The sequence below is a fragment of the Peromyscus maniculatus genome, chromosome 16 (genome assembly GCF_049852395.1).
Source record: "Peromyscus maniculatus bairdii isolate BWxNUB_F1_BW_parent chromosome 16, HU_Pman_BW_mat_3.1, whole genome shotgun sequence".
Taxonomy (NCBI): domain Eukaryota; kingdom Metazoa; phylum Chordata; class Mammalia; order Rodentia; family Cricetidae; genus Peromyscus; species Peromyscus maniculatus.
This window is the reverse complement of record NC_134867.1, coordinates 41,489,445-41,513,423: the sequence shown is the minus strand read 5'-3', so window position 1 is coordinate 41,513,423 and position 23,979 is coordinate 41,489,445. Positions and strand designations below refer to the sequence as shown.

General features: G+C 47.6%; 1 protein-coding gene across 5 annotated transcripts in view; it reads left to right on the top strand.

Moving 5' to 3' along the window:
• Positions 1 to 1,396: 1,396 nt before the first annotated feature.
• Nhsl1 (NHS like 1) overlaps positions 1,397 to 23,979 on the top strand; it is a 228,704-nt gene continuing 206,121 nt past the window's right edge. For 2 of the 5 annotated variants that reach the window (XM_076552697.1, XM_076552693.1), the window contains exon 1: positions 1,398 to 1,807. In XM_076552697.1, the coding sequence (XP_076408812.1) occupies positions 1,516 to 1,807 (292 nt within the window). In that variant the 5' untranslated portion in view covers positions 1,398 to 1,515. Of the gene's footprint in view, positions 1,808 to 23,979 lie in introns of all 5 variants that reach the window. The other 3 variants (XM_076552698.1, XM_076552694.1, XM_076552695.1) reach the window with 2 other exon arrangements.

Genomic DNA, 23,979 nt, shown 5'->3' with positions numbered 1-23,979 from the left:
AACAGAACAAGCTGTTGTCCAACAGGGGAAAGATGGAAAAAGTCGGTCTACTAAGTGCCTTTCCACCGTCTTCTTCCTTTTGGGTTTTTGAGGCAGCGGTCCTGGAACTTGCTCTGCAGACCAGGCTGGCTCAGAGATCGGCCTGTCTCTGCCTCATGAGGGATGAGATTAAAGCCGTGAGTCCCCCCCTCCCCGCCCCATCCCCACTTGTCCAGTAAGTTTTAGCCTAAGATGCTCTCTGCCGCTGGCTGCCTGCTGGCTTTGCCCCTTCCGGTCCTGCAGAGGGGCAGACCAGCACCACTTTGGAAATGTCCGCAGTGCTACATACAATGTGGGTCAACAACTCAGCGACAGAAACCAAAGGACAAGATTCCTTTTCTGAGCAAACACAGCGACGAGGCCAGTGGGATCTGTAGTTTACGGATATTGGACTCAGTCTCCTCAAATTCTTCTTCGCAGAAGAAGGTTTGAGTTAGCTGGGTGTCTCATGACTATGATCTTCCAGGCCCCGGATTCCGGGTTCTAGGTTCGAGTAACCTAACTCGAATGCTTGAGGGATGGATGAAACAGGCCTCTCTGCCCATCTGAAGGGCAGGAAGCCACTAGGAGACACCTAGAAAAACTCTTGAAGCACTCTGAGGTCTCATGCCTACCCCCAACCCCCCAACCCCCAGGCTCAGATTCCTAGTTGGCTGCAGAACTCCTGGCCACTGAATGACTTATTGAGGTCTTCTTTGGGGTCCACCAAAGCGTCCCAGAAGTCTTGGCAGCTTTGCAGGGGAAGAGACCAGGGAACCCAGACAGGCTGCCCGGCGTTCCCCGGGAAGCAGGACCGAGAGAGACTCAGCCGCCACCGCGGCAGCCAGCGCAGGTGAGCAGCCGGATCCGGGCTGTCCCGGCGCCTCCGCCTCCGCGGCTCCCTGCAGCGCCCCACTCGGGCCTGGGGTGCGGGCGGGGACTGGGCCCTGGCACCCCGGGGCTCGGCTGGGGGCGTGGGCGGTTCGGGGATTGCTGGGCCGCCCCAGCAGGGTGCGCTGGGGCGCCGGGTGGCCGGCGGCCTGGGCGCGGGGCGCGGCGGGCGCGGGAGCCGCAGGTGGTTCCCGGCTGGCCTTTCTCCTCCCCCTTCCCTTTCTCCCGCCGCCCTCCCTGGCGCCCGTGTCGGCGGCACTTCCCCCGCTTCCTCCTCCCTCTCCAATCCGGAGGGAGGGAAGGAGCCGCGGCGCTTTCCTGCCTTGCAAACTTCAGCGGGACCCACCGCGGCCGCCCCGCGATCGGCTCCGGGAACTTCCTCGGCCGCGCCGCCCCGGGACGGAGCCCTGGGGGGAGGCAGGTCGCCGCGCGCCACCCGGCTGGGGTCTCCGAGCTGTCCCCGCGCCTCCTCGCCTCCCGGCCTCGTCCCCGCGGCAGCTGCCCCGGGACTCTCCTTTGTGTTGGATGCGGACCCGCGCCCATCGCCCTCGGGGCCCGGCGTGAACGCCGTGATCGCCGGTCCCCCGGCGCCCCGCGCGCCCAGCCATGCCCTTCCACCAGCGGAGCGTGGAGCCCGCGCGGCTGCGCCGGCCCGAGGAGGCGGCGGCGGCTCGGGCTGCGGGCGCGCCGCTCTTCCGCTCGCTGGAGCAGGTCAGCTCGCACACCCTGGTCTGCCTGCTCGCCCAGCTGGCCGACCTGTCGCGCTGCGCCGGGGACATCTTTGGGGAGCTCGAGGGCCAGGCGGCCGCGCTGGGTCACCGCACCGCCGAGCTGCACCGCCGCCTCGACGCCCTGCACGCCGCCGCCGCGCGCCTGGACCACCGGCGAGTGAAAATCCGTGAGTGGCTGGTGGCCCCGGGGAGGGCACCGCGGCACCGAGGCGCTCGGCCAGCTGCTGCCTCCCGCCCCCTGGCGGCCCAGGCTCAGCTCTCCGGCTGCTTCGGGAGCCCATGGGTGTCGGGGGGCTTGGGTAGGGAGGCCGTGCAGGTGGCGGGAGCGTGTGGCTAGCCCCGATTCTGGCTTCCTGGAGGTTGCCTTGGTGGAGTGGGCGCGGAGTGTGGCTTTGGGGATGGCTCATCCCACTGCTCTGTCAGTGGGAAATTGACAGTTATGGCAAAACGTGATGGTGTCCTTTTGGAGAAGTCAAGGGATATAGGATGGTTATAGCGCTTCACACTTTAGGAGGGTCTGTTTGTGGACAATCTCTGGGGACCGCATCGAGGGTTGGGGTGGCCTGTCACCCCTGCCTGCTGCATATTGTACACGTGACCTTACCTACCGAAGAAGAGCGTGTTAAGTTGAGGGTTTTTCCTTTTGGCCTTGATTTTTGTTTCCTCCCAGACTGACCATTGGCTCTTTGTTATTCTGAAGACCTTGACCTTGAGTCGGGATTCTGTCTTTGTCTGGCCCTCCTCAACCCCCCAAATTAAGCCTATGTCCTGACATAGTAATCTCCAAGTGCCCATTTCATTTCAGCGGCTTTAACTGGCTCTGATGAATGAAGGGACTGGAATTTCCTGCTGGCCCAAACAGAGAAACTTTCAGTGTGATGTCTGGGTGGTTTCTCCCTTTTCAGTAAGTGGACTCGGTCACAATACTTAGTGTGAAGAGTAAATTGGGGATGGTTGATGGATTGCCGGGTGAGAGGGCAGATACTGGTGAAGCAGCCCACGCCTAGATTTCAGCAGCTCTGCATGAAAAATGGCCTCACTTAGAATCACTTCATACGTAATCCGGAGTAGCTTGTTTTCCAGCTTGCTAGAAAACCTGAGTCAGGTTTAAGTATCTTACAGCCTAGGAGTTTGTATTTTCACTAATTTAAACTTACCACATGCCACTGAAATGCGTCTTTCTAGGTTGTGCGTTTATCATATGATGGTTTTACATATTTTTGGTCAGCTCTGTTTAGATTGTGCTGGAAACACACCCTGATAAGCCATGGGCCGCTTTTAACTCAGGAAAGTAGGAAGAGGACAAGAGGGTTGGGGAGCCAAAGTCATCTAATAATTTGTTGGGGGGATATAATCAGATCTAATTAGTTCATGTGAACGAGGACCTCGTGCCTAAGAATATGGTGTCCTAGGGGACTTTTCACTGTCAACCTGGTAATCCTGTTTGTTTCTGTGTGCTTTTTGAGTAGGGTGTGTGTATCTGGGTGAATGAGAATTTCATCCCTGACATGTTCTTTAGTGAGGCAGATCTGGCTGCTGGGTGAGCAAAATGAAGGTGCATGGCATGGAGTGTTGCCACCTTCTGCAGTTGCAAAACTAGGCGAATTACAGCTTTCAAACTAAAAATGTGGAAAAAGAAACATTCCTCGATGTGAAAACTCTTTCTTTGCTAGTATTGTTTTGCATTTAAATATATTTCCTCCTTCCTTTCCTCCTCTTCCTCCCGCCACACCTCCTTCTTTTAGATAGAGTCTCATGGAGTCCAGACTGGCCTCGGACTTGCTGTGTAGTTAAGACAGGCCTTGGGCTCCAGACCATCTGACATCCCACTTCCGGGTGTTCACCTCCAGCTCCTTTTCCTTTCTTTGAACATGTGTGCATTCCAATAAGCTATACTGCCCAGCAGTCCCCTGGATTCTCTCTAGAGTTGTTCTTGAAGTGACTGAAATGATTCTCTTCAAAGTTTTCATGAGCATGTTATCTTAAATGGCTTTAATTTCACACGGGTAATCCTGGTTGATCATGTTCATATGGTCGTGAAAGAAGACTTTAACAAAAATAACGACTCCTGAGGCCATAGGTGTGCATACGTACAAAAAGAGGAGTTATTAAAGACTTGGGTAGATTTGGGCCCTTCTTTACCTACAACTTTTTGGTAGGTTAATAAGCGATGAATCACCTATACATGCATCCTATTTAGCATCTGCAGCTTTCTTTGAAAAAAAAAAAAGTGCCTTGTTTAGCACAGTGGCTCATTCCTGCAATTCCAGCATGTGGGAGGGTGGCTGGTCTTGAACTTAGAGTGGCTGGATTAAAGGTGTGTACCACTATGCCTGTCCTTGAACTCTGAGCGCTAGGATTAAGGGTGTACACCACTGTGCCTGACATCTTGGTCTATTTATTTATTTATTTATTTATTTATTTATTTATTTATTTATTTCTGGAGCTGAGGACCGAACCCAGGGCCTTGCGCTTGCTAGGCAAGCGCTCTACCACTGAGCTAAATCCCCAACCCATCTTGGTCCTTTTAAAGCAGGTCTTCCAAGTCATATGGACCTTTCTACTCGGAATTGACTATAGATACTCCTGATTTCATAAACTCATAACCAGAGAAGAAATCCAGGCCAAAAGACTTGAAGCCATTTGCCCTGGCTGAGGGCTAGAGCCCGTACCTTTGATTGGCTTGCCTGCTGTCCAGTGTTGTGTGTGGCTTCCCTTTAGGAGTTGTTTGGAAATGGGGACCAAAGTGTAGACGCATTTCACGAACTGCCCTTGGGCTGCCTATGAACCTTAGTTTCGTCCCTCTGGGAAGACAAACCTGTTCATGAGTCTCCCACGGAGAAAGTAACAGACTCCGGTAAGTAGCATAATGCTAGCGGGCCAAGGGCCAGTCCATTCATGGCTGCTGGTGTGTCTGCCCTCATGTGAGATGGCAGCGGAAGAATCGGAACATCATGGACCATGTTTGCAACACCGGATCAGTATGTTAGGCCCATGGCGAGTCCTGCTGCCTCCACGGATTAGGAGTTCTTTGGTCTTCCCGTTCTTCAAATGTCATAGCTAGAAAGTCCTACAAAACTTACGTTAGGAAAACCACACGTTACTGTTCTTCCCATGCCCGGTGAGGATTCCTCCGATGACCTTGGGGAAAGTGGCCCCACGGATCCAGTATGTATGGACCTTGTGATGGTTATTCTTGGTTGTCAACTTGACTTCATCTGGAATGAACTAAAACCCAAGCAGCTGGATACAACTTGTGAGGGATTTTTCTTTTTTTTTTATTTAATCAATTCATTTGATGTGGGAAGACCCACTTTTAACCCAGATCTTTGGAGGTGAGAAGATCCACCTTTAATGTGGGCCACACCTTCTGGTGGCAGCCTGTATAAAGGACATGGAAGCAGGAAGCTCTTTTTCTTTGCCTGTTTGTCCTCTCTCTCCCTGGCAATGTCTGTTCTTTCACTGGCCCTGGAGCCTACTTCTTTGGGATCCTGGTGTATACTGAGCACTAGCTGAGACATCCAGCCTTGTGAACTGAACAACTACTGGATTCCTGGGCTCTCTATGGGTAAATAACCATTGTTAGACTAGCTGGAACACAGCCTTTAAGTTACTCTGATAAGTGTGTGTGTGTGTGTGTGTGTGTGTGTGTGTGTGTGTGTGTGTGTGTGTGTATGTGTGTATTCATTCTATCAGTTCTGTTTCTCTAAAGAACCCGGACTAATACAGACCTTAACACTGCATTTACAAGGGACGGAAGGTGAGTCTTTTACATCTACTCCCTTCAGGTATTCAGCAAGCTGCTTAGAGTCAAGGATGGCCGCACGTTTGTTTTTATAGATCTTAGTACAGTGACTAGAATATGATCTTATCACATGTATATTTAAATTTTTAAAAATGACATTTAATGTGTGTGTGTGTGTGTGTGTGTGTGTGTGTGTGTGTGTGTGCAAGTCAGAGGACAACTTACTGGAGTGTTTCTCCTTCCACCCTGTGGGACTCAGGGATCAAACTCCGGTCGCCAGGATTGGCAGCACGTCTCCTTTATCCACTGCACCATCTCACTGGTTCTGTTTCTGTGAAAGTAAAACTTAATTAGTGCTGCTGCTGACTAAGTACAGCTTTACTGAGGATAGTAACAGCCGGCAGAACTATGAATGGTTATGTCTGGGCTCTGTTAGCAATCAAGAGACTTTACTGTGCAGGAGTCAACAGATACTCAAAGTCACGGGCATGTTTTATTGATGTTTGTGCAAGTGTGCCCCCCTACCCCCGACACCTCCCGTACTTGGGTTTTGGCCTAGGGCATGTTAGGAAGTCTTCTACCACTGAGCTATATCCCAGACCCCTTTTTAATTTTTAAATTCTGAGACAGCATTTCTCTAGGTTGTCCATGGTCTTGACTCGCTTGGTAGCCCAGGCAGCCTTTGAACTTGCTATTCTCCTGCCTCGGACTTTCAAGTGGCTGGAATTATAGGCCTGTGGCTTTGCCTCAAAAATAGTTTTACTGGGACACAATTCCCACTGGATCCCCCCATGTCCAGTGTGCAGGTCGGTGGTTTTTAGTGTATGCAGACTGTGCGGCATGACCACAGTCTGTTTCTTCACATTTCCGTGGTCCTGAAAGTACCCCATCTCTGGGAGTCTCTCTCCCTTTCCTCTTGACCTTTCTACCTCCGGGCTGCCACATTATATACGTTCTGCCTCTGTAGATTTGGGTGCTCTGAACATTGCAGATACATATACTCCTGTCATCTGTGGTCTCTGTCCGGCTTCCTGTAAGAAGCACAGTGTTTCCAGGTTCACCATTTGCTGCTTTCCATAACTAACAATCACACTCCCGAGAAGTATGTCTACGTATTAAAAAATCCTATCATTCAGATTTCTTTATTTGATCCCAAAGCCACGTGAAATGGAAAGGCAAGGCCATATTTTAAAGCCCATTTTAGAGATGAAGAGATGCAAGTTCTGTAAAAGGCGTCAATGAATAGGGCGGGCTGAGTCTCGTGATTTCTGCTCTCAGCTCTCTTCAGTTTGTCTTAAAAGTCCTTACTGGGACTGGGGATGTAGTCCAGTGGTGGCTTGCTTGCCCAGCGCGTATGAAGCCCTGGGTTTAGTCCCCAACACTGAATGTAGTGGCACATGCCTGAAAATCCAGTCCTTGGGAGATAGAAGAAGGAAGAGCAGAAAGTGAAGCTCATTCTAGGCTACATAGTGATTGAGGCCAGCCTGGGCTACCTGAAACCCTGTCTTAGGTAGCCCAGGCTAGCCCCGAACTCCTTATCCTCCAGCCTCTACACTCCTACACCCTCCAGGTGTGTGCTTCTAGACTAGGTGGGCCATTCTTCTTATTTATTTACTTTTGAGACAGGGTCTCTCTGTATAGCCCTGGCTGTCCTGGAACTCACTCTGTAGGCCAGGCTGGCCTTGAACTCACAGAGCTCTGCCAGCCTCTGCCTCCCAAATGTTGGGATTAAAGGCGTGCGCCGCCGCCGCCGCCGCCGCCGCCGCCTCCGCCGCCGCCGCCGCCACCACAACAAAGAACTTCTTGGGGGACTCTGAAGTTCTGTTTAAAGAGAAGAGGAAAAGGCAATTTGTCAGCATTTTAAAGTAGTAGTTCTAGAATGACAGCTCTTCCCCCCACCTTTAGAGTCCAGAAACATTGAGAGGGGTTTGCTGTGTTACCTAATTGCAGGGACTCCCTTTACATGATGGCGCGTGCCTCGCCTGCGCACGCATACACAGCGGACCTGGTACGCTCTGTATAATTTTTAGCACTGAGATGAATGGTGTGTTGAAGATAGGATTGAATGGGGGTGTAGCTCAGTGGTGGATCATGCGTTTGGCACGCACAAGGCTCTTTTTGTCTCTAGCAATTGGCTTCCCCCGGAGAAGGGTAGCTTGTTGGCAGAAAGATTGTATAGGCATCATCCTTGTGTAAACAGGTGGAAGAATTTGGTAGACAGTGCGGGCTAATACTTGAGAGCGGTCTTCTGGGTGGTAGTTTCGCCATCCTACTGTATTGACCGTCATCCTCTGACCTAACCAGTAGCTGGATGACGTCAGAATGAATATTTTTCCATCTTCCTAAGAACGAATCTCTGCTCTGTGTGTGTGTGTGTGTGTGTGTGTGTGTGTGTGTGTGTGTGTGTGTGTGTGGCTGTGTTCTAAAGATGGTGGAGAGCCTCGAGGTGGTGGCGCACACCTTTAATCCCAGCACTCGGGAGGCGGAGGCAGGCGGGTCTCTGTGAGTTTGAGGCCAGCCTGGGCTACAGAGTGAGTTCCAGGAAAGGCACAAAGCTACACAGAGAAACCCTGTCTCAAAAAAACAGAGAAAAAAAAAAAAAAGACAGTGGAGATGTAGACTTCAGTGGCCTTCTAAGAACAGGTGTAGGCTCACTCTTAAATGTATGTCCAGTAAACTTGGCTCGAGATTTGCTTTCCTTGGAGCATACCACATACTAGAGAGGTGTTGGTGAAAGTACATTTCCACCCACCTTTATCTCAGGAGAGTTTTTAAATTCATTAACAGAAACCTCTGGAGCGGAGTGCGCAGATTGTGGCATTAGGTTAAGCAACCTATGTGAGGTCAAGCAATTTTTTTTTCTATGTGCCTGACCTTAAGAATTGCCTGCCTATGCCTGGTGTGGCGGCACACACCTTTAATCCCAACATTTGGGAGGCAGGGGCTGGCAGATCTCTGTGAGTTCAAGGCCAGCCTGGGCTACAGAGTGAGTTCCAGGACAGCCAGGGCTATATAGAGAGACCCTGGCTCAAAAGTAAATAAATAAGAATTGCCTGCCTAGTCTCATAGCACATACCAGGTAGGGGCGGGAGTGTAGAGGATGGAGGATAAGGAGTTCAGGGCTAGCCTGGGCTACATAAGACCCTGTCTCAGAAGAAGAAGAAGAGGAGGAGGGAGAGGAGGAGGAAGAAATCTCTTTTTAGATTCTTATCCTAAAAGGACTACATATTCATAATTGAAAGGACTTTTTCTGTCAATATTTTTGTTCATTTGTTTTTACAGTGTGAGGAAGAAACCTAGGGCCTTCTGAGTTCCATTCCCAGGCTCAGGATATATTTTATTCACTAGTGGGCATGTGGATGTTCACAGGCCCAGGAGTTAGTCATTTGCCAAACATCAGGTAGGTACTTGTTTCAAGTTCGTGCGTAGGAACACACTCATGCTTTCTTCCCCAGATTTAAACAGTTTTGAATTAGCTGTGTGTATCCTTGGATGCAAGACCACAGTCTACTCACTGATTCTCAGGACACAGTGCCTGGGTAGGATACAGAGCCTCCTACGTTGACGTCATGGGATAATGTAGAGAAAAGTCTCACATTAATTAATTTCTTCTGTATGTATTGCTTTAGGATGGGAAGCAGTACATTAAGACATTTTAAACATTAATTTAAAAAGTTTTTTTTTTTTTTTTTTGAAACAGGGTTTCTCTGTGTAGCCTTGGCTATCCTGGAACTCACTCTGTAGACCAGGATGGCCTTGAACTCAGAGATCCACCTGCCTTTGCCTCCAGAGTGCTGGGATTAAAGGCATGTGCCAGCATTGCCTGGCTTTATTTTTAATTTTATAGTGTGTGTGTGTGTGTGTGTGTGTGTGTGTGTGTGTGTGTGTGTACACAAGAGTGCAACACCCATGGAGACCAGAGGCTCAAGCTGAAGTAATGGAGGGTTGTGAACCACCTGATGAGGAGGCCAGGAACTGAACCATCTCTCAAATCCCTTGAAAAAAATGTAATAAAAAGGGAAATCTTCAAGTTCCTTAATATTTTGGAGTAAGGTTTTATAGCAGAAAAGTAAGGCACTATGTTCCTTTTGCTTTATTTAAAAGTCTTTTTTAAGAAAAATGATTATTTTAATTTAATTCACTCATGTGGATTATGTGTGTCTGTGTGAGTGTATGCCATGTCCATGTGGGTACCTGCAGAGTCCAGAAGAAGTCTTGAATACCCTGGAACTGGAGTGTATGCTATGTCCATGTGGGTACTCTCAGAGTTCAGAAGTCTTGGATGCCCTGGAACTGGAATTATACATGGTTGTGAGCCACCTGACGTGGGTGGAAGAACAGTCATTTCTGCAGACTTTAAAGACCTTTAAAAAAGAAAACCATCAAATTTTAGGTAAAATATAAGATGTCTACCATCTAACTCAGAGACCCAGGGACTTAGTTATTTCACTTTGTTTCTGCTCAATTGGTTTATACCCTGGCACAAATGAGTTCTGCAGAAATTGAAAATCAGAATCAACAGAAGTGTGCTGATAGTCATGTCACTTCTGTGTGTGGTGTTCTCTCTCTCTCTCTCACACACACTCACTCACTCACTCACTCACTCACTCACTCACTCACTCACTCACTCTTCCTCCCTCTCCCCTCTTTCCTCACCTCCTTTCTTTCTTTACAGTGTCTCAAGTAGTTTAGGCTGGTCTAGAATCCTTGATCCCCCTGCCTCTGCTTCCTTGGGCTGGGATCTCGGCCATGCACCACCACGCCTGTCTCCCAGTGGTTCACATTTCTCACAGTGTTCACGGTGACAGTGTTTTGGAAAAATGGACGTGGAGCTGGAGCTTGTGTTTCAGAGAACTCCCAAGTAGAGGGCATGGAGGTCCCAGGCTCTATTCCCTTTCCTCGTGAAATAGTGACATGTTCCCACAATAGGAGGAAATAGAGGCTAAAGGGCCTGTGAAAGAAAGACCGCCACGTGAAGGCCCCATGAGAAGGGCTGGCAGCCTAGGCCCTGAGGCTGAACCCATGTGTGACACAGGAAATCCAGCCCCTTCAGGCAGGGTGCATCTCGGGTCAGCCTGCTCCAACATTGTGTGGTACATTCTCAGTACTACCCGAGCTAAGTGCAAATGATGACATTCCTTTCTTCAGAGAAGGGAAACTCAGAGAACTGTGTCTAAATCATCAGAATGCTTGCTTAGCATGCTGCGGGCCCAGAGTGCCACCCCAGCACTGTATAGGCGGTGAAGGCTGTAATTCTAGCACTTGAGAGGTAGAGGTAGGAAGACAAGGAATTCAAGGCTATCATTGGTACATAAAGGGTTAAAGGCCAGCCTGAACTACAAAAAAACCTTCTCTTAAAAAAAAAGTCCATCACATATTTTGAAGTAAAAAAAAATGACAAAGTCTGAATAGGTGTGGTGGCCTAGTCTGAGCAACATAGAAAGATCCTGTCTTAAAAGGTTTTGGGCCCTTCCCTTAAAAAAGTGTTTATATGTGTGTATGTAGGGGTGTGTATATGTGTGTGTGTGTGCGTGTGTGCACACACACATATGTGCGTGCAAACCCGCAGGAGCCTGTACTCTCCTTCTGCTGTGAGTTCCAGTTCCAGAACTCCTCAGGTCCTGATGCTTGGGTGGCAAGTACTTTCTCCTGCTAAGCCGGCTCACTGTCCCTCCCCATCCCCACACCCCCGCCCAAATCACTAGCGGATGGGCAGGGGTGAGACCAGTATGCATGGTTTCGTGAGAAGCCCAGCACACAGTGGACACTCCACAGTTGCTGAGGTAGCACCTGTGTGTTGCCCATTCATGTCCCCGAGTCACCACCCGTGGTTGGTCCAGGAAGATGGGAGCTGACCAGATCTAGAGAACTGGTGGGGAGAGGTAAATGTGAAAACGTTCCCGATCGGAAACCAAAACATCCTGCACAGATTCTGGAAGCATCTGTAGTCCATGACAGGAGTGGGGGTGGGGGTAGGGTTTTCTTTCTGTCTTACACAAGCTTGAGCTCGGGGGGCTGGGACTGCCAGCCCTTCTCCTGGGACCCTCATGTGGATGTCCCTTTTCTTTCTCAGGCCCTTTCTCCCCTATTTCCTCCCATTGTGGGAACTGGGAAGCCGGCTCAGTTCCCACCGAACTTCCTAGCCGTGGAAGACCCCCCTCCCCTCGCAAAGCCTCACTGCCTGGGTGGTGGCTGGTCCAGGGTTTGTTTCTCTTGAGTCTTCTGCCCAAACCCCGTTCCCTGGTTCCACTCAGCACTGACTGTTCAGCCATCTGCTCTTCTGGGGCCTTTTGGAATCACTAGGACCATTTCATTCATCTCCTTGTTTCCCACACGGTCTGAGTCATGAGCAATCACCCAGGCTCTGTTAAAAAACAGATTCTCAGGCCCCGCCCCTGGAGATTCTGAATCAGAGGCTGGGCTGAGGCCAGGAGCAGTTTGGGCCAACAAGGCCTCCAGGTGATTGTGATAAACCAAGTTTTGGAAATACCAGGTTGTTGTGTGTTAGGAATCTGTCCAGGTGGTGGAGCGGTTACCCATTCATGGAGTACATTGTCAGGTTAGTGCCTTCTGGATCCCAAAGTGAATCAGACAGTAGCCCTTTTGTTACTGTTTTCTGTTTTTGAGTTGGGATCTGGCTAAGTAGTCCAGTCTTCCCAGAAACCCAAGATCCCCCTCCCTGCAAGTGTAAGTCTTACATTATTTCTAGAAGATCTGTTCTGAATTAGAAATGGCCATTATAGGGGACCCTTGCCGTAAACGACCTGTTGTAGGTTGTGGGATGGAGACACTCCCTTGAACTCAAAGTTATGACTTGAAACATTGACAACGTATCTTCTTCTAAAAATTAATGTTTTAAAAACAAGCAGAAGCAACAAGAACAACAAGAAGATGTGTTGGCATATAACCTGGAATCCTGGAATCTGGGAGGTAGAGCCAGAGGGCCATGGGTTCAAGGACATCCTGCACTATTGGAGGAGACCTTTCCTAAAACAAGACAAACCCATGGGAAGACAAATAGAACTTCTCTGGTATGAGACCCTCTAACCCCCACCCCATCCCCACCCCCACCCCAGGAGTGGTAGTGATTTAGTTAACACTTCTTTTGTCTTACTTACTCTAGATTTCTTTCACAGACATAGAAAGCAGAGTTTTACTTCTCTTTTTATTAGACTTCCCCATTTTGATTAAAAAGTCGGGGTGTTACCAGCAGCCCACAAAGGCTGGTGCGGTGATGAACTTCGGACTTCTCTCTGGCCATGTTAGGCATCTGGTAGAAATGCTCTGAGGAACTGAATTAAGTAGGCTCTGGTATGGGTAATCGGATTATGCCTGATCACAGTTGAGGTGTTGCCGGGGACGCTCCCAGCTGACATCTGGCTGCGGGACTATATACAGATGAGGAGGAAGCCAGCCCGTATTTCTCAGGGTATCCGTTGCACTAATTAATCAGCTGGCGGACTCTGGGGCACCTGGCTGCATTCATTACCTCTACTTGACAGGAGCGCTGAGGTTTGTGTAGCTCAGGGTGCAGCTTGCATAGACAGGGCATGAATTTTCATTGAGTCTATTTTCATTGAGTCTACAGTGTCCAACGAATATGCTTCAGTGGGCATCTGGAGAAGAGTCTCATTCCTGCTGACCGCCTTCTGCCCAGTCCCTCCAGCCCTTTGCCAGTCTTCACTTTTGTTACTCTGTGTCTTTCCAAGATTCTTTCACACACACAGAAAAGTGTTTCCCTTCGACTTTCCATGCACAGAATTTCAGGATTTTGTCCTATCATATTCACAGTTCTTCTATATGACTGTTAGTTGATTTCTAAAAATTAACTACTTGTAAATCATATTTACACGTCCCGGGTTGATTTTATTGTTGTTAGAGTAGGCAATTGAATTGGGAGAAAAAAAAAATAAGGTAAAATTCAGATAGATTGCTAAATTCCTTATTACATTTTTAAAAATTGTTAGTGTTTGGGTTTTTAGGTCTGTCTAAACATGAGCTTCTGAAGAGATGATTGAGCATTCCCTGCATTTAGAAGGGAACTGGGGGTGGGGCTGAGGGGAGAGAGTGCTTGCCAGCATGCCTTTGGTCTGGAGATCCCGATGTTGAATGTGAGTTTCTCCTGTGGGATGGAGTAACAGCGATCTAGGAGTCCATTTGGAATTGGTGTGGTGGAGGGTTTTACTATGAGAGAGTAACCTAGTGCTTGAAACACAAATGTGGTGGCTCTTGAGGTCTGCCTGTTGACTGCAGTGTCTAGGTACCGTGAGAGTGAAGCATGACAGACTTCGGAAGGAAGCAACCATGGTCGTTGGAGTTACTCTTCTTTAGTTGTTAACCCACGATCAAACCTAAGATCAAAAGTTTGTGCTGATTTTGTACAGAAGTGGCTGGTGAAAACATTATCGGTGGTGGCACACTTTAATCCCAGCGCTCGGGAGGCAGAGGCAGGTGGATCTCTGAGTTCTTGGCAAGCCTGGGCTACTGAGTTGAGATCCAGGACAGCCAGGGCTGCACAGAGAAACCCTGTCTTGATAAAACGAAAACAAACAAATGAAAACATTGTAAGTGTGGACTCAGAAGCAACTTGGGGTTACACAGCCTACTTCTTGTAAATAAAGAGAAAATTGAGGTCAGCTATGCTGGGCATGTCTGTGAGTCCAGCCTTCAGGACTCTGATGCAGGAGGAGGATCATGAGGCCATCTTGGCCTATATGGTGAGATCCTGTCTCAAAAAGTTAGACAAAGTTAATTTCGAAGTTTTTGTTTGGTCTTAGAAGGCACACTCTGATTAGAATATTAATGTATATTCATCCTAAATTTCAAACCAGTTCAAACAGAAGAAACCAAGAATACAAAAAAAATGACTCTGGAGAATATTGTTGTTCGTACATATACATTTATATATCTTTATATTGATTGAAATATAGCAATTGGTAGTATGTATGTATATTTATCTCTATCTATCAATCATCTATCATCCATCCATCCATCCATCCATCCATCCATCCATCCATCCATCCATCCATCCATCCATCTATGGAATCCAAAGCCTTGCACGTGCTGGACTCCATGTCACCGAACATCACCACTGGCCCAATTGGTCACATTTTAAACCCCATTCTCTGTACATAGTTTTCAGTTCTGATTGTTCAAACCCTGTCCTATATTGTAAGGATTTCCTCATGTCACAAACACCCAGAGGCTGTCTCGAACAGGAGAGGCTCTGGGGTGTGTTTCTGACGATCTTAGTTTGCATTGAACGTTTGATGTTCTGGGGAGCCCATGTTTTCTTCCTGGAATTCCAAGTGGGGAGAAGCTGTGTCCATCCCTCTGATTTCTGGGGTTTCTTTTCCAGGTGGTTAGGTCTTTGTGATCTGCTAAATTGCACTCGTGATACAGTGTCTAGGAGGACGTGTACTCGAGACTTATCAGTAGATACTTTGCCCAGTCTTGGAATTTATTACTGTCTTCTGACACAGCCAGCCATTTTTTGTGTCTAAGATCACCTTCTCAGGAAGACAGTGCTGTGTCTTTGCAGCAGATCACCCGGTGGAGACGGTTGTCAGCTGGTTGCTCTTGGGTCCAGTGGAGGAGTATGTCTGTAGGACCAGCAGGTTATAACGGCACTCCTCCTTTCTGGTTGTCTTTCTCCTTTTCCCTCCCAAAGGAAATAAACTGAGCTGGGGCTGTCCCTGAGTGGGAGGGTGCTTGCCAAATGCACATTAGGAGCTGGGCCAATAACAAAACAAACAACAACAACAACAAAAGGACGGAAAGGAAAAAGCAAATAAACATCCCTCTTTTCCCTTCACCAGAGTGGCAATTAGACATCTGCCTCACATTTGCTCACCTTGGTGGGTGCCTCCTTTGTCAACATGTGTGTGTGTGTGTGTGTGTGTGTGTGTGTGTGTGTGTGTGTATTTTGATTTTGTTCAAGAAGATTTTTAAAACAGAGGGCCGTCAACTGTCTCTTGTCTCCAGCTTTGGGTCTTGTTTTCTGGATAACCTTCGATCTCTTAAATGCAGAAGAGCTTAACTGAAAAATACTGGCTGCAGAGGGATGGGGGGGGGGAGTGTGGGCTAATTACCATGGTAAAGGTAGCAGAGGAAGAAGCTGTGTGAATGGGTTGGGAGACATATCTGTCTGTCCTGCTAGTACTTCTTATATATAATCCCAACCTATGATTTACAAACTACAAAGCCCAGTTATAATAACGTTAATGTATCTTAAGGTTTGTAAGGTAGCATCTAGAGCCAATATTGATTGCCTGTCTATTATGTGCCCATTTCATTTGGCTTTCATAGCATTTCATAAGAAGGCGCAATAGCATCCTGCCTTTTATTTAGTGATGGTGAAATGTGGCATAGAAATGTAAATTCGGGCTGGGCGGTGGTGGCGCACGTCTTTAATCCCAGCACTCTGGAGGCAGAGGCGGGAGGATCTTTGTGAGTTCGAGGCCAGTCTGGGCTTCAGATCGAGATCCAGGAAAGGTACAAAGCTACACAGAGAAACCCTGTCTCGAAAAACCAAAAAAAAAAAAAAAAAAAAGAAATGTCCACAGGTGATTTGGCTTGTCTGGAAAGCTGAGTTCTTAGCTCTGTAATAAGTTTAGACATTTTATTTGGGTGCAGGTGTCCATTGGTGCCTGTGGGAGACTGACTAAGTTCCCAAGATGCTTCAGTCTCATATACAAAATGGAACATTTCCCTCCAAAATCATTTTCAGTGTTTGAACTTTTGGTCCGCCTGCCTCTGCCTCTCAAGGGCTAGGATCACAGGCTTGCCATGCCTGGTATTTTTGGTAACTTTAAGGAAGGTCTTACTCTATAGCCCGGGTAGCCTTGAATTTAGTGTGTAGCTCTGGCTGGCTTTGAACTTCTGGCAATCCTCCTGCCTCAACCTCCCAAGTGCTAGGATTATAGGCATATGCCACTATGCCCAACGTCTGCGCTTGCCAAACTTTTTTCCAAACTTCTCAGTTGACTGTGATATTGAAAAGCATCTGAGTTTAGCTAGGGCTTAGTAAGTATTTTCTATTTTGCTTCGAATCTTTCAGATTGTTGTGCCACCTACTCAATCGCATATGGCCCTGGGGACAGATCAGTAGCCCGGGTGACCACGCTGTTGTGAATCTACAGAGAGAACCACCCAAGTTTGTCTGGTTCTTTGCGCTGCCCTGGAAGACAGTCTAGCCTCCGAACACGGAGTCTTTGTTAGCCGCTTCCCGCCCTGGCCTCTTTTCCTCTGCCAAGCATTCATGGTCAGGGTCAGGAGACAGGAGTCACAGGAAGAAATTCAATTTCAGGCTTGTTTTTTGGTTAAGTGATATGCTAAGGTTAAAATTTCTCCTCCCGTCTCCCTCCGGAGACTCATGATGTTCGAACACTGTGATTCTGCTTTTACTTGGTAGTGAGTGGAAGACTAGAAACATTGATCAAACTAGCTCTCCAGTGTCTCCCCCATTCTGCCCCTCCCTTCCCCTTCTCCCCTCTCCTCTCCCTCTCTCTCTTCTTGGGATAGTGCTACCTGTGACCTAGGCTGACCCCAAACTTGCTATATAGCCAGGATGACTTTGAACTTCTGATCCTCTTGACTCACCTGAAATGCTGGATTACAGGTATATCCCACCATACCCAGTTTATACAGTGCCAGGGGTCAAACCCAGGACCACTCGAGTGCTAGGCAAGCACTCTGCTAACTGAGCTACATTCCTGTTCCCCATTTCTTTTACTGTTGAAAAATACCATTCGCTGCTTGGTTAAGAGAATTGTGACCTATAACCATTCCCTTGAACCAGCAGTTACCAAGAGTGGCCCTGGAACCAGCAGGTGTCTGCATCCATTGGTAGTCTACCAGATTCTTTCCTTTTCCCCACTCCATGCACTGAATCTGAATCTCGGGTCTGGACCCTGCAGGCTTCCTTCCTGCCCACAGCTGTCTAGGTGATGTGAGTGCATCTTGGTGTTTGAAAATGGCGGTCTGCAGATAGCCCAAGGCTGGAGGAGCCAATCAGCTTAGAGACCTTAGCATCCAGCCGGGCTGTGCTTGGGATACTCAGTTCCCAGCGGTTTCTCAAAGGAGCTGCCCCTTGCTCAGCAGGAGATACAGGATATAAGCTTGAGAAGGAACAGTGGGAATCTTGCCGGACAGCAGGAGGTGCAGCTGGTGGGCCTGGCTATTTGGGCATTAGTAACCTGGCCTCAGGGCTTGCCCTTTAGTCTGGGAGCCAGGGTAATTTCTCTTTTCCCAGGAACTTCAAACAGCATCTCGGAGTTAGGAGGTGATTCAACCCAACCACAGGGCAGGGCACTTTTGGAACAAAATCCCTGGATGGAGGGTTACTGTTTTTGAATACTGATTCATAATACATAAGCTTCATTTTGAGATGTCAGGTAGAGATAGTATATTCTAGTGTAGCTAGGAAAAGGTAAGAAAGATAAGGAGAATTTTTACATATGGACGAGCCATTTATGAATAAACACGGCGATTTTATAAGTGTGAATTAGTGTGGTGCTTTATCGCTTGTAGTGTGACTTTAACCCATTATAACTCAACTTTTCACTTTGTTCTTCATTATATTATCTGTCTATAAACTAGCTCTTAGTGTGGCATAAGCCGCTGCAGTTTGGGGAGGTTAAAGAGAAGTCAAATGGTTTGGCAAAAGGCCGTGGGGAATCGTGGTTAAGAAATGAAATTTATTAGCTGGTGATCCTGCGTAAGGAACTTGACGTCTCTGTGCTGAGTTTTCTCCTCTGTAAAACAAGCATTGCTCCAATCCTGTAGACCACTATTTTGGATAAAATTATGTAGCTACATGGGTGCCTGGCCTAAACAATAAAAATGCCAAGGAATAATAAATATCACCTGTTGCTTTGCTCCAGCTTGCTCCTTGTTCCAGTAGCTTTTCCCTTCCGATCCCGAGTGCATTTAAATATCTAGGGTTAGCTGGGCGTGGTGGGCCATGCCTTTAGTCCCAGCACTCCAGGAGGTAGAGGCAGGTGGACCAGCCTGGTCTACAGAGTGAGTTCCAGGACAGCCAGGGCTACACACAGAAACCCTGTCTTGGGGGTGGGGGGAACTGAGATGCTAGAATGAAGGATTGGACTTAATTGTTTGACTGGACTCTTATAATATAGGGTTTATGTTCTGGCTAGCTGAGTTTTCTAGAGACCTGATGGATAGGTTTGATGTTATTTTGGGGTTCTAGGATATTTTTTTAAAGATAACATAACAGTTCAGTTATAAAGATCTAGTATCTTAGGTTGAAATACTCAGCATGTTCTCAAAAAGGTATTTTGATTATGTCTCTGATAGTTTATTTTTATGTTACTTTTCTTCTTCTCAGGTTGAGATGACATGGGTGAGGACTTTTTGTTTGGGGAGTTCCAGTGAGTTGGTTTATTAGATGCAGAAAATGTCTAATTTAGAAACGTGTAAAGTGACAACATTTAATTTGTGAGCTGCTTTGGGCTTCTATCTCCTCCAGTAATCCACCCTTCACTGCAACCACATGCCTGAGGGTACAAAGTAGCAACGAAGAAAGGTTTGTTTAGGGTTAGAATTGCAGAGGTTTCAGCCCAGTATGGCACAGCCCCACCCCTTTGGTCCCGTGATGACACCAGGGGTGATGATGAGCTGAGAGCCCATGATGTGTAAAGCTGCTTAACCTCCCAGTGACCGGGAATAAGGATGAGAGAGAGGAGGCATCCAGAACAAAATAGGTCCTTCAAGAGGTGTCCCGCTGGGGCCGAGAAAGTGACTCAGTGAAGTACTGTGTGAGCAGGAAGGTCTGAGTTTGGGTCCCCAGCACCCACGAAGAGCTGAGGGCGACACATCTGTAATCCCTGCGCTGGGGAGGACAGGGGGCTTCCCTGGAACTCTACAGCTGCCCAGATGAGTGAGGGCCAGGTTCACTGGGAGAGATGTCTCTAAACACAAGGCCAAGAGCAACTTGAGGAAGACACCAATGTAGGTCTCTGGTTTCCACGTGAATGCACACACACACACACACACACACACACACACACAGAGACATACATACAAGCATAGACACAGACACACACACATACACACACACACATACACACAGAGACATACATACACACATAGACACACACACACATACACACACAGACACACACAGACAGACAGACAGACAGACAGACAGACACACACACACACACACACACACACAATAACCTACCTGTCCACATTGGGCCCCAACCCCTCTTGATTCCACCACCTTCAGAAAGCACCACCAGGGTGAGCCGAGCCGTCCTCAACAGATGCCTTTTCCGAAGCGTTCTAGATCCTAACTGCAACCTCACCCTGTCCTCACCCATTCCACCCAAGCCTGTTTGTCACAGGAGCCCAGTCATCATGGAGGAATGTGAGCTGGGCTGGCCGAGAGACGGCTCAGCAGTGAAGAGCATGGGCTGCTCTTCCAGAAGACCCGGGTCAGAGTCTCAGCACCCACACAAGAGCTTCCAACCACCTGAAACTCTAGTTCCAAGGGACCAGGGATCTTATGCCCTCTTCTGGCTCAGTGGACACTTCACAAACAGGATGCACAGACTTACATTGAGGCAAAACACCCGTATATGTAAAATAAAATAAGGATTATTACAATAATTTTCCAGTGGGAAAAGGAGAAGCAGGATGCAGAGATGATACCCCTTCCCTCCCTAAGTGCTTGGAGGCCCCATTTATAATGGGGCTAACTTGGATCAGGCCTCCAGGTTCCATTTTAGAGGGCGGCAGGGGTGTGTTTGTGTCTATTTGTGTGGCGGAGGGCATGTCTTCACGATATAGTAGCATAGGTGTGGGTACAAGTCTTTGGAAGCAGGGATAGGATCATCTCCAAGGTGCTTGGGTGTATGGGATTGAGAACATAGGCTTTGTGCTTAGCCGAATCCAGTGTTATTGTAAGAGCACCAGGCCAGGGGTGGAAGGTGAGCCACCAGCAACTACAGAGGCAGTGTGGAGTAATGGGCAGCTCTGTGCAGAACATTCAGGTCTGAGTGCTTGTGATCTGCTAGCTACTGAAGTGGCTCAGTGGTTTCCTCGGATTGGTGAGATGGTTCAGTGCGTAGAGGTGTCTGCCACCACCAGGGCTGATGATCTGAAAGTGATCCCCGGGACACACATGGTGGAGGGAGAGAAGTGACTCCTGAGTGTTGCCCTTTGACCTCCCCATGAGCATCACAGCATGCATAGGCAGGCCCACACTCAGACACACTGTGTGTGCATGTACAGACATCTATTCCTAAATGCAATACATTTTTAAATGACAATATGTTTTCTAGGGGGCTTTAAACAGATAAGGGACAACGTTTCAATAGCTCACTTAAGCCAGTCGTGGTGCGTACCTATGATCTGAGCATATGGGAGACTGAGGCAGGAGAATGTCAGTTCTGGGGCGAGCCTAGAATAAGTCATGATACTCCTCAGACAGGAAAAAAAGCCTCTTTAAATGTTATTTTTGTTGATGACCATGATTATTTTGGTGTATACATAGTTTATCTTGAAGACCATACCTGATGGTTTATGGGTTAGTATCTTGAAATTTTATCTGCATATAAAATACCTATATTTTATCTGCATATAAAATACAAGAAAACATTCATCTGTTTTATGTGGGCATGCGTTTATGTTGAATTTTTGTTCAGAGAGTATGGGGTGCAAAATGCCAAAGAACCCTTTGGCTCCCAGCGGTGCGTTCTTTGTAGAAGAAACTGAACTGTTCACAAAATCCAAAGAACTTTGGTGAAGTTCATGTTTTTAAATCATGTTGAACTTGTTAAAAAGGATCCCTGTCAAGTCTCATGTAGCTTTACATGTCAAACATGACTTGGGAATGTTTCCCCCGGTGACTGTGTCTCCACAATTTATGTTCTTGAGGGGGTCACTGGGAACGAAAATTAAATTCTTGAAGGTCCGTCTACTTTCAAGTTGGCTTTCTTAAGTGAAAATGAGCTTCTGTGTTTTAAGTTGAAGTTGTTGGAAAAAAGTTGCAATGAAGAGTTTTCGAACCGTGTGCGATTGTATTCAACGGAACTGTACTTCGGCATTTTGGTGAACTGCGTGGCAGTTGTATTAAATGGAACTGGACTTTGTAAATTTGTCAGACTTTCTCATCGATAACATGAATTGCTAAAACTAATTTCAAAGCGGAATTGGAAGGTGTCACACAATTTTTGCAGCGCCATTCAGGCCAGGCAGTTGGAGTCCAGGTGTGGAATGCTAACTGTCTCCTCCCCTTTCCTTGCTAGTTGATCTGACAGAAGACGTAGACAGGAGTAATCTAGAAATATTTGTACTATATTAAGTCCTTAAAAAGGAATATAGTTCAGCTGGTGGGGGGTGGCGCCCGCCTTTAATCCCAGCACTTGGGAGGCAGAGGCAGGCGAATCTCTGAGTTTGAGGCCAGCCTGGTCTACAGAGCGAGATCCAGGACAGCCAAGGCTACACAGAGAAACCTTGTCTCAAAGAAACTAAAATAATCCCCCCAAAACAAACAAACAAACAAACAAACAAAGGACTATAGTTCATGTTTTGGGAGTCACTATTTATTTATTTTACTTTTTTGAGATAGAGTCTCACTTTGTCATCCCAGGCGTCATGGAACTTACTATGTAGCTCAAACTGGCCTTGAACTCTTGCCACCTGAGTGCTGGGATTTCAGGTGTGAACTGATATACTTGTGGTATTTCAGTAGCACTGGGGATTGAATGCAGAGCCTTGCCACCTCTGAGGTGCACTCTACCACTGAGCTGTCCAGCCCTAAAGTAGTACTTAACAATAGAGCCATATCTATTTTAGAAAGGATTGAGCTCTTCTGAATTCCCTGTCAAGTTCCTTTTGTTCAGCTATTTCTACTGTACTTTAGTAAATACTACAACTTTTTCCTCATGCCCGAATCTTTTTTTTGGGGGTGTGTGTGTGTGTTTCAGTCTGTGATATCTGGATCCTTTGCATTGGGTCCAAGACAGGCTGAAACTTTGTGGTAGAAGACAGTTAGTTGTTCATCTCCTGGCATCTGGTAAAGAGAAGGGGAGGAAAAAGGAAGGGGAAGGATGAGGGAGAGAGGCAGAGGCAGAGGGAGAGCGACTTCAGAGGCATTCCTCTCCAACTCCACATCCTCCAAGTCAGGCCCCCCCTCACACCCTCTCCCACCTCTCGGTAGCCCATTCAAGTATAAATTCATCGATAGATTAACCCATTGATTTGGGGGCTAAGAGCTCAACCGATATCATTGTTTTGGGGACCAAGCCTTCCATACATGAGCTGTTGGGAGATAGTTCGTATCTCAACCACAGCAGTGGATCCCTGCCTCCTGGAAGCTTGCTGGGAAAGGATAGTTGGAACGAAGTTGTGTGTGTCTCCCCTCTCCTGTAATTAGTGATTTTTGCCGGGCTAAAATCCCCCACTCTTTGGAGATGTCCTTCTGCCAAACTCTTTTTATCTTCTCATTCCCAGCATTGCTATTCAGGAGCTCAGTCCTTGGCATCTGATCCTTTGAGGAGCTCTTTCCTCCTCTAAAAGCTTTTGTGGTCAGCTCTGTGATCCCCCTGTTTTGAAATTTTTTCACACTCTCATCCTTTGGAATGTGTGTGTGCTTTAATATCTGTTGGTTACTTGAGGAGTTGAGTCTATTCTTTTCTTTTTCTGAATTCTGAAAAAAAAGCTACTAAATTAGTTTTTAAATCCCTTCATATTTTCTCAGTATCTTTTTTTTGTACCCTGCTTTTGTATTTCACTTGAGTACCTTTCCTGAGATGACTAGGGGTCTTCTCTGTTTATACCTTGAGAGTGGGGAAGGGGAGGGGCCCCTTGAGATGGAGGCTGGTCCTCTGGATGGGCAGCAGGTTGATGAGGAAACCTCTTGTTAGTAATGAGGTCATCACAGGCTACAGCGATTCTCCAGAAATGACCCATCTAATCCTTTTGCTATGAAAGCTAGACCTAGCTGTCAGCTCCCTAGGAACTTGGAAGAAAGCAGGCTGGAGCCTCAGCATGCAAAACTTTGCTTCACATTCCTTTGATCCCTGTATTTTGGAATGTCTCAACTGTGTATTCTCACCCCAGAAAGCCTGTTTTAACATCTTCAGAGGATCAGCGTGCAAGCTTCTGCCAGGATGGGAATGTAGGGTTCAAGCTGGTTCAGCAACTTTGTTGTTGTTCTTTGACACAGTGTTTCGGATAGCCCAGGCTAGCCTCAGACTTTCTATGTGCTGATGCTGGCTTCAGAGTTCCTCATCATTCTGCCCCCTACCTCCCAAGTGTTCCGACAACAGCCGTGGACCACCATGCCAGTGCTGCGGTGAGTTTTTACCAAGGCCTCCTCTGGCTCTTCCCTCCCTCTCAGTCAGCTCATTTCTACTTCCAACAGTTCTCACTGGCACCCGCACCTGAGCTCTGTGAATCAGCTGTATAAATAGATGGGTGCCCAGTGCCCAGGTTGGCTTTATCAAGGGAATATTCAGCTCGTTACTGCTCAACCTTTGCTTTTCCAGCTTCCAAAGAGCATTTTTTTTCCTTCTGTTGCCTCACTCTCTATCCTCTTCTGAATGCAGTCTCTGCTCCGGGCGG